The sequence below is a fragment of the Simochromis diagramma genome, unplaced genomic scaffold (assembly GCF_900408965.1).
Source record: "Simochromis diagramma unplaced genomic scaffold, fSimDia1.1 OVJJ01000320.1, whole genome shotgun sequence".
In the NCBI taxonomy this organism is placed as follows: Eukaryota; Metazoa; Chordata; class Actinopteri; order Cichliformes; family Cichlidae; genus Simochromis; species Simochromis diagramma.
In genome coordinates this window covers 3,494,131-3,506,352 of record NW_024386773.1, presented here as the reverse complement: position 1 = coordinate 3,506,352, position 12,222 = coordinate 3,494,131, and the positions used below count along the sequence as shown (strand labels likewise).

Sequence of the window (12,222 nt, the reverse complement as noted above, 5' to 3'; positions counted from 1 at the left end):
GCTTGCGTCCACCAGTGTATGAATGTGAGAGTGAATGAATAGTGGAATTGTAAAGCACTTTGAGGGGTCCCGAAAAGCGCTATATAAATGCAATCCATTATTATTATTATTACTTAATACATTAAATCGTGACATTGAAATTCATTATTACCATTAATTTAAATCAAACAACAGGAAATTAATCAACGACTGTTTGGATAATTGAAGTCATTTCTGGCCAATAACATGAAACATTTGACAGATCTGTGCCAGTTTTTACATTAACGGAATTTCTTTATTCTTCAAACTGTTAATCAGACACCGCTAGACATTTGACAACGCTGTCTGGAGTCTAGAAAAATGTGACAGCGATTCTTTTTCTAATGTTTTATAGAACAAATATTTGGTTAATAAGCAGCAATAATCTCAGAAGAGTCATTAGCTGGAGCTATGAAAGAAATATCGTGCACTGGCACATTTATCATATTGAATCACGTCCTCTTGTGATAAGTTGTCAACACACTGGTGCCAAATACTTACATTTTTATTAAAGCATTCAGGAGATCTAAACGGGCTACCCTGCCAGTCATAGGTCACTTAAAGACTCCTTATGGTGGAGCGTATAAAATGAATGAGGGTAAAGTGAAGAGAGGGGTGTCACTGTACTGTGATGTGTTACTGTAAACAATCTAATGTAATAATATCATATTGAAAACTGATCCTTGGCTCTCAGCCCCTAGTGTATGCCAGTTATAATATGCATGATATCCCTACTGTTCTTTTATGACAGAAATAATAATTGTGTATACTAAAATAAAATCGTGATTATTTAACGCAGTTACGTAGGACTATTGGCTTTACAAACACACCCATTTATTAACAGGGGACTTTCCCGAACAATTCAACTGAAAACTTGAGAATCACACCTGGACGTGGTGGGAACACTGGGTTATCATGTTGGAAGCTGGGCCCAGACTGTGGGTCCAAGTGAGGCCTGTGGCTCGGCACAGATGTGGAGAGTGAGGGAGAGCTGTCCTGACGTGAAGTGGGCCTGGCAAGAGACCATTAGCAATGTGGAGAAAAAGGCAACTGTAGGCAATCATTAATGATCCAACCATTAATGAGCCCTCTGCAGGTTTATCCATGCAAAGTGCGTTTCAACTTTTTAATTCCCACTAGAAAGATTTTGTTGATCAAAGGCTCATTTTCAGTTATTTGAAATAGAGTTGAACCAGTAACTGGTTTTTTTAAAGAAGGTCAAAAAGTGCACAGCTACAAAGAAAAGAGGAGCGCTGAATTTTTAAAAAATGAATGAGGGACAATAATTATTTTATCCATGTAAGCTTGTAGATGTAGAATACAGAAAAGACTAATCATGCACAAAAGTAAATGTGACAATATAACAGTAAAGGTTGGTGTAATTTTGCTGTAATAGTACTGCTAAAGGGCACTTTGGCAAAAATTTGCCACTGCTGACAGAAGGAATTGAACCAGTAACTTTGTTAGCTAACCTGATGACCTGTAAATGTGTGTCTGTGTGCGCGCAGCCACTGATTGCACGCTGCTAATGATTATTGTTATGTCTAGTGTCACTTTGGATCAGATCCATTATAAACACACACACACGCGAATGTGACCTGCCCGTGACTTTCTTGTCTCTTTCTCATTCAAATGAACACCGTGTGTGTTTGTGAACGAAGGTCTATCTGTGTGCGTGCGTGTCTGCGTGTGCGGGGGTGCGAGACGACAGGGGTAGTCTAGCTCCTTCTGGCTAGAATTATAATGAGCAACACACACATACACTCGCGCGCGCGCACACACAAACACAGAGCCAGACAAGCAGCTGATAATGAGGTTTGATTTTCATATGTTTCAGACAGAATGCTCTGCAGGTCAGCTAGTACACAGAGGAGCAGTGTGTGTGTGTGTGTGTGCGTGTGTGTGTGTGAGAACACTGAGTGAATGATTTCCGGTCTCCTTGTTGGACTTTACATACTGTCACTTTTTCCATTGTTAACATTAATGGCTTTGCGTGTCCAGTACAGCACGAGGTGTGTTGTTTGCATTTGTCTGCGCTTTGTTTCCATTTCGCTGATGTTTCTGATGTCAGCACAGCAGGGATTCTATTTAATTTTTATTCATTTCCTTTATCGTCCCACAGCTCAGCCAGACTCCTGCAAACCAGAAAAAACAAATATTCTTAAGACATGCAGAAACATAACTGTAACTGTGTGGTCAGGATAATGTCTTTTATACAGTTTTACATTTTTTACTGTAATAATTTTGGTGAAAACAGTGCAATTGCTATAGCAGAATTAAAGATAAAAAATGAGCTATTTCTGTAAAACCTTTGGACAACAGATGCCAAACACAAGACAACTATAATAAATACCGCCCACATGCTGATGAGAGCTAGTCAAACAAACAGCATGGTTATATCTTTTTAATAGCAACTTCAAAACATGGCCAACTTCAGAAAACAGACATACGCATACATATCACAGAGAGTAAAACAAAGTCAAGCCAAAAAGCAAATTATTTACAATAACAAAAACGCATTAGTGGTATTGAAATTGCATTTTTTAAATAAAATGTAAGTAAGCTAATGTACAGTACTGTAGCTCAGTATATTCACCACCTGTCACGAAAGTAATTCTTCTTCCAGTATTTTTACAAGAAACCTCAAAAAGCTGTGAACTCGTAGAACTTTAATCAGCTGTGTTGCAATTGTTTTAGGTGAAAACAGCATAAAACATGAAAGCACCAAACTTACTGATTAGTGTGACCTGCTCAATGAGACGTTTCAGTACTATAGCCTTTAATGCTATCCAAACACATTTACTTTTTTCTAATAATAATCCTTATTATTATTATTCAGTTTTATTAAAGTTGTCATTGGTTCTTGTTAAATAACAAAGACTTTTGTATTTTATCATTTGTATTTAAAAAAAACTGAGTCAAATGTGTTATTAGGGTGGACTCTGAAAGGTCATTAAAGTCTGAAGGTCAAAGTGTCAAAGGTCACAGCACCTGTATTGTATTGGTGAGAGCTGGCAGCATGCTTTATGTGTTTCATGGTCAGGATATTTAGTTTACACAGAGTCAGTGACCTACTCTCTGCTAGAGTTAGCATAGCTAGCGTTCCAGATGGGACTTGCAATTTAACATGGGAGTTCCCTGGATTAACACTCTAAATTTAGACTAATGCTTCTCTGTCCTTCTTCCACTCCAGCACTCATCTATTCTATACACCCAGTTCTTACACCTATTACATATCCTCCAGTTCTACTTTATTTTGTCTTGTTGTAAAATGTCTGCACTGAACATTTAGATAAGGTGGTTACTTACGTGGTGAAATAATGCTCTTTATCACAATGGCAGTGATGGCTGTTTTGTTTTTTTCCCTTATCCATTTAGTTTTAAAATTTGATATATAGACTGTGATATCGGTATTTGTTTTATTATTATTATTACAGTACAGTGGTTTGACATAGTGAACCTCTGTACTGATTTGCATGCATTCATTTTTTTTTTTTTACAGGGAAAGAATCTCCATTTGAGATGGATTCAGGTACATATGTCAGCACATTTTGCTTGCTGTTACCTCTAACTTTTTCCTGGGTTCAAACCCGGGCAGGGCCTTTCACTCGTTTGCACCTTCTCTCCGTACTTGCACGTATTTCTCTGGGAGCTCCGGTTTCTTCCACCATCTAAAACAATGCCCTAGCCAGCAGGATCTGGTCCTCATTTGCAAAGTAGGCTTTGGGTAATGTAAAATTACACACAGTGCAAGTGGATCATGTAAAGTTACAGTTCTGGTTTTACATCAATGTTAATCATCTGTTACACTCGCAATCGTCACACTTTTGGGCTTTAAAATGCTTCAGTCGGTGAGTCTATTGACAACTTTACTGTCTAGTATTTCAATACATCAACTGTCAAATTCCTGTACTTTACACTGCAGCAGAAGTCCTTAGCTAATGTTCCTGCTCTCATTAAAGTCTGTGTGTGTGTGTGTGTGTGTGTGTGTGTGTGTGTGTGCTCGGTTTAAGTAACACATGACTGCGTGTTGTCCCAAGCAAGACGTGATGAGAGAGAAGTTTCCTTTTTCAGAGCAAAGACTAATGAAAGATGAGAATCAGAAATGGGATGACGGTTAGAGAAAGATGAGGAAGGATGATAACTTACCCCTTCAAACATGCACACACTCACACACACACACACACTTGCACACACACACACACACACACACAGATTTCTGTCTCTATTTTCCCACTGTTGAATCAAGCAGTGGGAGTTTTATGGACCAAAGTTCCCACACTTGTTGGCTGCACCATGACTATGACTTCCAAAGTCAATGGGAAGAGACAGTGTGTATCATTTTGTGTGTCTTTCTTGTATGTATGTGTGGGTGTTTGTGCAAACCTCCCTTACACACACACACACACACACACACACACACACACACACACACACACACACACATATACCACCACCCATTGCCCCCTATAGCCTTTCTCATGGAAATTGGCAGGCAAAATTGTGTGAACCTATGACCTATAACTCTGCCTCTCACACTCACACACATATAGGAGCTTGCACAAACACTCTCTCTCTCACACACACACATACACACACACAGCTGTCTGTGCTATTTCTGACTACCCAGACTGTCGAGTCATCTGAGGACTGAGAAAGGGGGAGGAATTAGCGAGCTCTTCTCTCTCTCTTCTTCCCTTTCTCCCTTTCTACTCTTTTCATCATTGATTTTTTTTACATTTTCTTTTCTGGTTGCCTTCCTTCCTCCCTTTTTAAGCTTTTCAACCTCATATTTTCCATCTCCTTTGCTAATATATTTCATGTCCTGCCTTCTTTTCTGCCTCCCTTAACATTCCCTGCTTTATTCCTCACTCTTCAACTTCTTCCCTTCCACTCCCTCCTTCCTTCCCACCATATTTTCTTCCTCCCTGTCTTCCTTTCTCCTACCACCCCTCCCTCAATTCTCCTGCCCTCCCCACTCTCTCTCTCTGTCTGCACTCTCAGAGCCATCTGACTCGGCAATGACCGCTTGTGACCTTTAGTTGAATGCAGGAGGAGGAGGAGAAGGAGGCAGATAGACTGAGAGCAGGCAATGGATGACAAATGAGCTAATTGCTTTAGATTAACCATGGAGTGCCTGCCTGCCTGCCAGGCTTACAGCCTCCTCCTGTCTAGACAACACCACAGAGGGAGGGAAGCGATCAGCAATCTCTCTCATGCAACAATTCTGAGAAGTGAAAATGTTTCTTTAGCATTGCACAAGGAAAATTAAAGGAACTTCAAATGGCTATTTAGAATTGTTCTTCCTTGAAGATAAGGCACTGGGAAGACACAGGTCTGAACCTTGATCTTTCAAAAAGAAAATATGCTGAATTTTAGTGCAACACTGTAAATCCTGCATAATTCAACCTGACACCATTTTTTTTGTTTCAGTCCTAATAAACCAGAAAGCACCACAGACTTTCTGTTTAGTCTCTAAGCTGATGTAAGCTGTGCAATCAGACTCAGGATGAAATGAGAGACGTCAGGCTTTTATTTTGATGATCAGTTTTTACACAAACCATCTTTTTCTGAGATTATCTTTAATATGCTGCAAATTCTTTTTGGCATAATCAAATTCATAAAAACAAAAAATGAAATGTAACTCTCAACTGTTTTAAGTTCAGTCATAAAGTCAAACTTTGACTTCTTCAACTTTTCAGTTTTTTATCACTTTGAAAATATATGCACGTTTTAAAATCGTGCACTAATTTTCAGTGTCTGATCGCTACAATGTAGCAATGAAGCATAGCTAATAGGCCTAGAATAGCAAGACGTGCTGCTGCAGAAGCCTTGAGGCAAATAACAGCAAAACAACTAATGGAGACGAGTTGGAGATGCTTTTATTGCATTAAAATGATTAAAACAATTATACAATACAATTATATATTAGAAGGCATCTGTCATAGCTTAAGGAAAGACGGCAGCTATAATAAACTCAAATGGCGTCATTAGAAAAAATATTCCTGCATAAAAGATAAGGGGTCATAAATGAATCCTCTCAGTTATTTTGGTTGCTTGTCTAATCTGGCTGAAGGTTAAGCACCTGCACTGATTCAATTAGTCAGTCAACTGAAGATAATTTGAAACTGGATGAGCCATTTAAGTCATTTTTAATCACCATCACACATGTGACAATTTTTTTAGTAAACTGCAGATCAGAACAAACAGGTGAGCTGAAAATATCGCCTTAACTATTCAAGGATTAAATAAAAATTCTTTTGCACAATACAGTTGCACCCCAGATGGCTAATGAATTAGTAAGAGATTTTTTTAGACTCCATTTGTGTGAAATACAATGAAGGTTAGGGGTAGAGAAGTCGTCTTTTGGATCACAGGCCACCGTCCATTATTTAAAGACAAAAAATAAAAGAGTTTGATGAAGTCAACAAGGGTAGCAGTGTCTTTTGAAATTTATCTGGGGCAGAGGGATTTCTTTGACTTATAACCTTAGCAATTGTCAATGCAGCGTGGGCTGAGGCTTAATAAACCCATGAATGCGGTTTTCTGTTTGCATTTGGCACAAATACTCGGCGGTGCACATTTTTGTCTGCCAGGAAGAAATCAAATACACTAAAGCTTGATCATTGTTTGCCTATTTGTTTTATATTTCTTTTCTTGTCTCTTTGAATGCACACATATGAGCATGTAGCTGAGATTTTGGAGCCTCTGCGGTTTGCACAAACCTGTTTTTTGTAGCATACCACAGACACAGTGTTATTATGTATCTTCGCTGGAGCATGTTTTAGCCTCAAGGATGTTTTTCAGTGGTGCATCTGCACAACACATTTGCTTTAAAAATAATTTTGGCATACCAAAAAGGCTTCTGCGATTGAAAGAGAAGAGAAATAAGGATAAAGAATAAGATGACAGAGAGAAAAAAGAAGAAGAGGGAATGGGGAAAATGAGGTGGAATGGCTGCGCATTTTAAATCTCCACGGGGTGGGGGAAAAACATGCCCTAAATTCTGCAAAAAATAAAATAAAATCTCTCTGCAAAATTATGCACCTTAAAATGAGCGGCATAAGTGGATGAAAACACAGTTAGCATGCAGAATGGAAGGAGTGAGCTAAACGCAGCATTATTGACACTGGAGAGAAAAGAGAGAATCAAAATAAGAGCGGAAAAGAAAGGGAAGGGAGGAGAGCTGCTGGCCGACCTGCTGGCCTCGCAGTTTTGGGAGCTCTGTGTTCAGGGGAACTGACAGAGTATGTGTTTATAGCAATAGTAGGAATTTTTTATTGAATGATGACGCATCAATTTGCAAAAGCTGAAAGGAAACAGGATAACAAACATTAAAACGTCAGCGAAAGGCACTCCAGAGTGGCTCAAACTTGTGCCTGTAAATGCAGCTTTCAAACATTCGGTCCACGGGCCAGAACCCCTGGTGTGGCGATGCCAAAATATGACAAGGGTGTGGAAATATCTGAAAGCTTAAAAGTATTTTTTTTATCTCTACAAGTTGTCTAAACTGTAAAAAAGTAAAAAAACAAAACAAAAACAAATCTGTAGTTCCAAAATACTTGTAGATCTACTGTAATCTATCACTTATAGTCTGCTCTTCATGTGTTTTGTAAAGAATGGTTTAATAAATGTGATTTTACTTATTTAGACTAAAAGCAACGGAGAAGGTGGACATGTTTACTTCTTCTTATTAATATTGTTAATTTAATATGCATGGGTTTTGCTGTTGGGGCCCACTTTACATCAGATTTGGCTATATATGTACTTTTACCAAAATGAGTCAAACAAGCCTAGTGTCACTACAAAGCTATAGATATGTCAATAGAAGTGCTATAAATATAATATTAAGATGAGCAGTTTTGAGATATCCAGTAGGAAGCAAACAACTAAATTGGCACATAAAAAAATGTGTGTAAGTGCCAGAATGCAACAGTATGGCTTTATGTGCTAAATCCACTTTTAATTTTTGAACAATGTTGCCATGAAATGTTCAAACCTCGGACAGAAAGGAGAAAAAAAAAGGACTGAAAGGAAGGACGGAAAGATATCAAAGGGAGAAATTAAGGGACGTACTGTAGCAGACATGGGAGGAAAGGAACACAGACACCCACATGAGCAAACATAAACAGACTAAAATTATTATCTGTAAACAGTCACATTGCCTGTTAAAGCGAACTGTTGTTATTGTCAAAGGCAAAAAAGGAACAGAGAGGCACTTAAACATACAGCGATGCCAGTCTCGCCATCTGTGTGAAGCCACCCAGACTGTGTGTGTGTGTGTGCGCGTGTCTGTGGGCTCACTGCCTGCTGACAGCTTGTTCTTTCAGCTGGTGCTAAACTCCCACAACTTTTCTTTCCCTCCCTTTCCTTTCCCTTCGCAACATACCGTACACAGCACAGTGGCCTCTTTGGTAACTATAAACCTTCCAAGCCGTCTTTTCTGCATTCACAACGTCAACAGGAACTCTGACGTTATGTAACAGGGCTGCATGGTAGTGCAGTGGTTAGCAATGTCACCTCATACCAAGAACGATCCTGGGTTCGGACCAACCTGGCTTTCCGAGTTCACCCTGTGGATGCGTGGGTTACATCCAGGTGCTCTGGTTTCTGCCCAAAGAACTTAGAGACAGAGAGAAGATGCAGACGTGACAGTAGCTGATCTTCTGTAATGGACTGAAAAACCACGACTGTACATGTGGGTCCAATCCACTTGAATCCACTTATGTAATTAGGCCCCACAACCCCTGACATTGGCTGGTAATTTAAAAAAAAAATTATTATAACATTTTCCAAGTAATATGAGGGAAAAGGGGCTTCATTAGTGTGAGGTTAAATATTCTCATGGTTTGCCTTTTGCTTAGTTTTCTTAGCATTTTGGATAAAAGTGTTATTTTGTGGGAGACAACATATTGGGCTTTGTCCTGGAGGGATGGTGTTGCCTTACAGCTAAATTTAGGTCTGGATATTTATGGACGGTGACACAATTTTCCATATTTTGCATCTGTACACCAGCAAAAATAGATTTGAGAGTCAAAGAGGGATGAATTACAACATTTGCAGGGAATCATTTCATACACGATCTCTTCATATAATATTTAAAAAGCTGCGCTCTTGTTCTTGACCCCTGCAGCACCATACCGTGCCATGACAGACCATACCAGACCACAACGATCCTTTCAATGATGAAGCAGTCAGTACTAACTGTTGTATTCTGCTTGTAAGAGTTTAATTGTCTCAGTGTTTGAATGTCCTAATGAGCAGAGAAGTTCAAACTTCAAACTCAGCTCCCCCTCCCCTTTCCATGTCTCTCTCTCTATCTCATCATTATTCTCTCCATCCCACTGACCCATCTGTCTCCTCTCCCAGACGCTCCCACCACTCCCCCTCTTTTTCTCTCCCCTCTCCCTCTGTCTCTTTCTCTGCCTCCCCTCCTCCCTCACACTGACCCCTTTTGTTCACAGCTATTGGGTTTTGGTGGCGAGGGAGGGCAGAAGAAAGGGTCTGGTCAGCTGTTTCCTCGATATGTGCGCCTGTGTGTGTCTGGACAGTGTGGGAATGTGTGTGAGAAAAAGTTGCAGACAAAGCTTACTCCAGGCTCAGAGTGTGTGTGACGGCCGGTGAGGACACACATGGTGTTGGAGCATCCACGGGATATGTAGCTTGGAAAGTTTTGTTTTACTTTCTTTTATTTTTGTTGTTTTGGTTTAGCGTTGGTTTCTTCCTTTTCCCTCAGTAGCAGATCTTCAGGATCTGTCCTCTGGAAATCAACCTTTTTTTTTTGTGAGACTTGTTGAGTGACGAGACTATGCAACCTTCATCACAGAGTCACAACCATGACAACTGTGTTCAGACACAGTTGTGCGGTGAGTTTCTTATCTGAGATGAAAAGATGTATGTTATCAGATTCCTTTGTATGCACTAGAGTCTGATTTATTTTTAAGCAAGCACGCTTTAGTCTTTAAGTTCATTTTTCCTTTTAAATGCATGCGAATCAGCATATTTGCAGATAGTTGTAGATAGTTACATATGTATATATCTAAATTGTCAATTAAAGTTTTTCTTACATGTGGGAGTTTGCAGGTTTACTATGTGCGTCACTGCATATTAAAAATCTTGGAAATTTGGACAGTTGGTCAAGTGAAATGGCATTTAAATGCATCATCTCAGCCAACTTTGGGTTATCTTGTTGTGAAAATCCTTTTAATCCCAGGAAGTGTGCAGCTGCAAGTCTTACAGAAGTTTGTCCTAAGTGGTCTTCTGACCACGTTCCCTGAAGTTCTTTGTGGTCCTCTTGTGTATATAGACCATACGTGCTAAACATAAGTGCCTAACAGAAGGGGAAGAATGATGCTTTTAATCATGGTTAAAATAAAATGTTCGATTTGTTTTGTTAAAAAACTGGTGCTTAGTTCCCAGAAACTAGTATATGTTTTAACTTTGGCTGTTCACTTCTATTGATTCTCTAAAACTCTGCTTCTCTATCAAAGAGTTCTGTGCGTCTCTGAAACTTTCTTTTTTTGCTTTAATATGTCAGTGTAGCCTGTGAGCTAATATAAATAAATGTGATAAAAAGTAATACGTGAATGAATCCAGCGATACAGGAGTCACCTGACTCTATACTTCTTCATCTTCTGTGATGGTTTACTGGTAAGAGGAACTCAAGACTGTGAGAACTGGTGTGGACTGTGAGAAAAACAGAATGCAGTGTGAGTGTGTGTGGGCAGGGGGTGTGCGGGGGAGGGTTGGTTTGTTGTCTGCTAGTTACTTTATGCTCTTGTGTCTGACTTGGCCCTGACCTCTGCCTGCTCCCTGTGAAAAAAACAAAACAAAAACAAAGTGTGAGAAAAAAGCCTCCGTTTCTGTGTGTGTGGATAATGGCAGTGCTGATGATGGGGGAGGTGGAGCAGGGTTAGGGGGTATTTAAAGCAGGCTGTCTCTCAACAAAGGTGGCCCTGTCTGTCAGCCTGGCCTCGGCTGTGTGTGTGTATGTGTGTGTGTGTGTGTGTGTGTGTGTGTGTGTGTGTGTGTGTGTGTGTGTGTGTGTGTGTGTGTGTGTGTGTGTGAAACACCCTGACCTGACATGAGGACTATATCTTTCTCTGTTTTTTCTTCTAATAACATCAATTATACCAGCCTGCTTTAAATGTGTGTTTTCGTATTTGTTGAAGTCATTTTTAACCACGAATGTGATGAAGCACTCCAAGTAGTACTAAAAAACCAAAAAAGATGATGAACTCATATATTTTACACAGTAATTATTGGGTATATGTTGCAACACTGTTTCATGTACTTTAGCTCTCTCCATGTTGTTTGACCTCAACTACCAACATCCCCAATGATTAAATGGACAATACTATTTTTCAAATCCAGCCATGAGTTATTTTGTTATTATTATCATTAGTATTTCAGTTGAATAACTAAATCAGGATGTACAACAGTGTTTTGTTTCTGTGAAAGCCCTGAACTTTTGAAATGTGTATTTTTAGTTGCTTGGAATGAGACTAGAGAGCCGTGATCTTAACTGTTATTGCCCTAAAACGTAATAAGAGGATGGTGATTGTGTTATCTGAGGCAACTATACAGGGGATGAGGCCTTTGGCCATCTAAAAAGTCTCTGACAATGATTGGATTTTCCAATAAATAAATAAATAGAAATATTAGATCTTCAAATATAATGCAAAATAGGCAGACGTCATCATACACTTTTCATGTCCTTGCAAGGCCTGACCTAACGGTGTTAATGTGACTGTACCATCATCAGGGTTATTGTACAAAGAGCCACAGAGGACTGTTTTCTGCTTTCTTGAGACTCGTACTTATGTCAGTCTTTGTTTCTCTGTCACTGCAGCCCAGCTGGAGTTCGTCCAGATTCTGGTGATCGTAATAGTCATGATGGTGATGGTGGTGGTCATCACCTGTCTTCTCAACCACTACCGCCTATCAGCACGCTCCCTTCTCTCCAGGCACACCCCTACACGCAGGAGACACCTGCCACTGGCCAACGTAAGTCAGACTTATGCCAGGACTGCATGATGATGTGTTGCCCAAGCTATGCACTTACAGTAGCTCATTCATTATGTGTGCAAGACTTTTTATTCAGTTGGGTTTACATACATGTTGCTGCTAAAAAGGTAACACAGTTCTGACACACCGAGCAAAGAAGAGAAAATGTATTTTAAGGCCTGTAGTTCACTGTTTTCT

At 39.6% G+C, this 12,222-nt stretch overlaps 1 protein-coding gene across 2 annotated transcripts in view; it reads left to right on the top strand.

Annotated features, from left to right (window-relative positions):
- The window catches only part of pmepa1 (prostate transmembrane protein, androgen induced 1), a 40,407-nt gene that overhangs the window by 17,334 nt on the left and 10,851 nt on the right, over nucleotides 1-12,222 (top strand). Inside the window, exons 1-2 of one of the 2 annotated variants that reach the window (XM_040003922.1) lie at nucleotides 7,635-9,884; nucleotides 11,870-12,024. In XM_040003922.1, the coding sequence (XP_039859856.1) occupies nucleotides 9,827-9,884; nucleotides 11,870-12,024 (213 nt within the window). In that variant the 5' untranslated portion in view covers nucleotides 7,635-9,826. Of the gene's footprint in view, nucleotides 1-7,634; nucleotides 9,885-11,869; nucleotides 12,025-12,222 lie in introns of those variants that run through there. The other variant, XM_040003915.1, reaches the window with a different exon arrangement.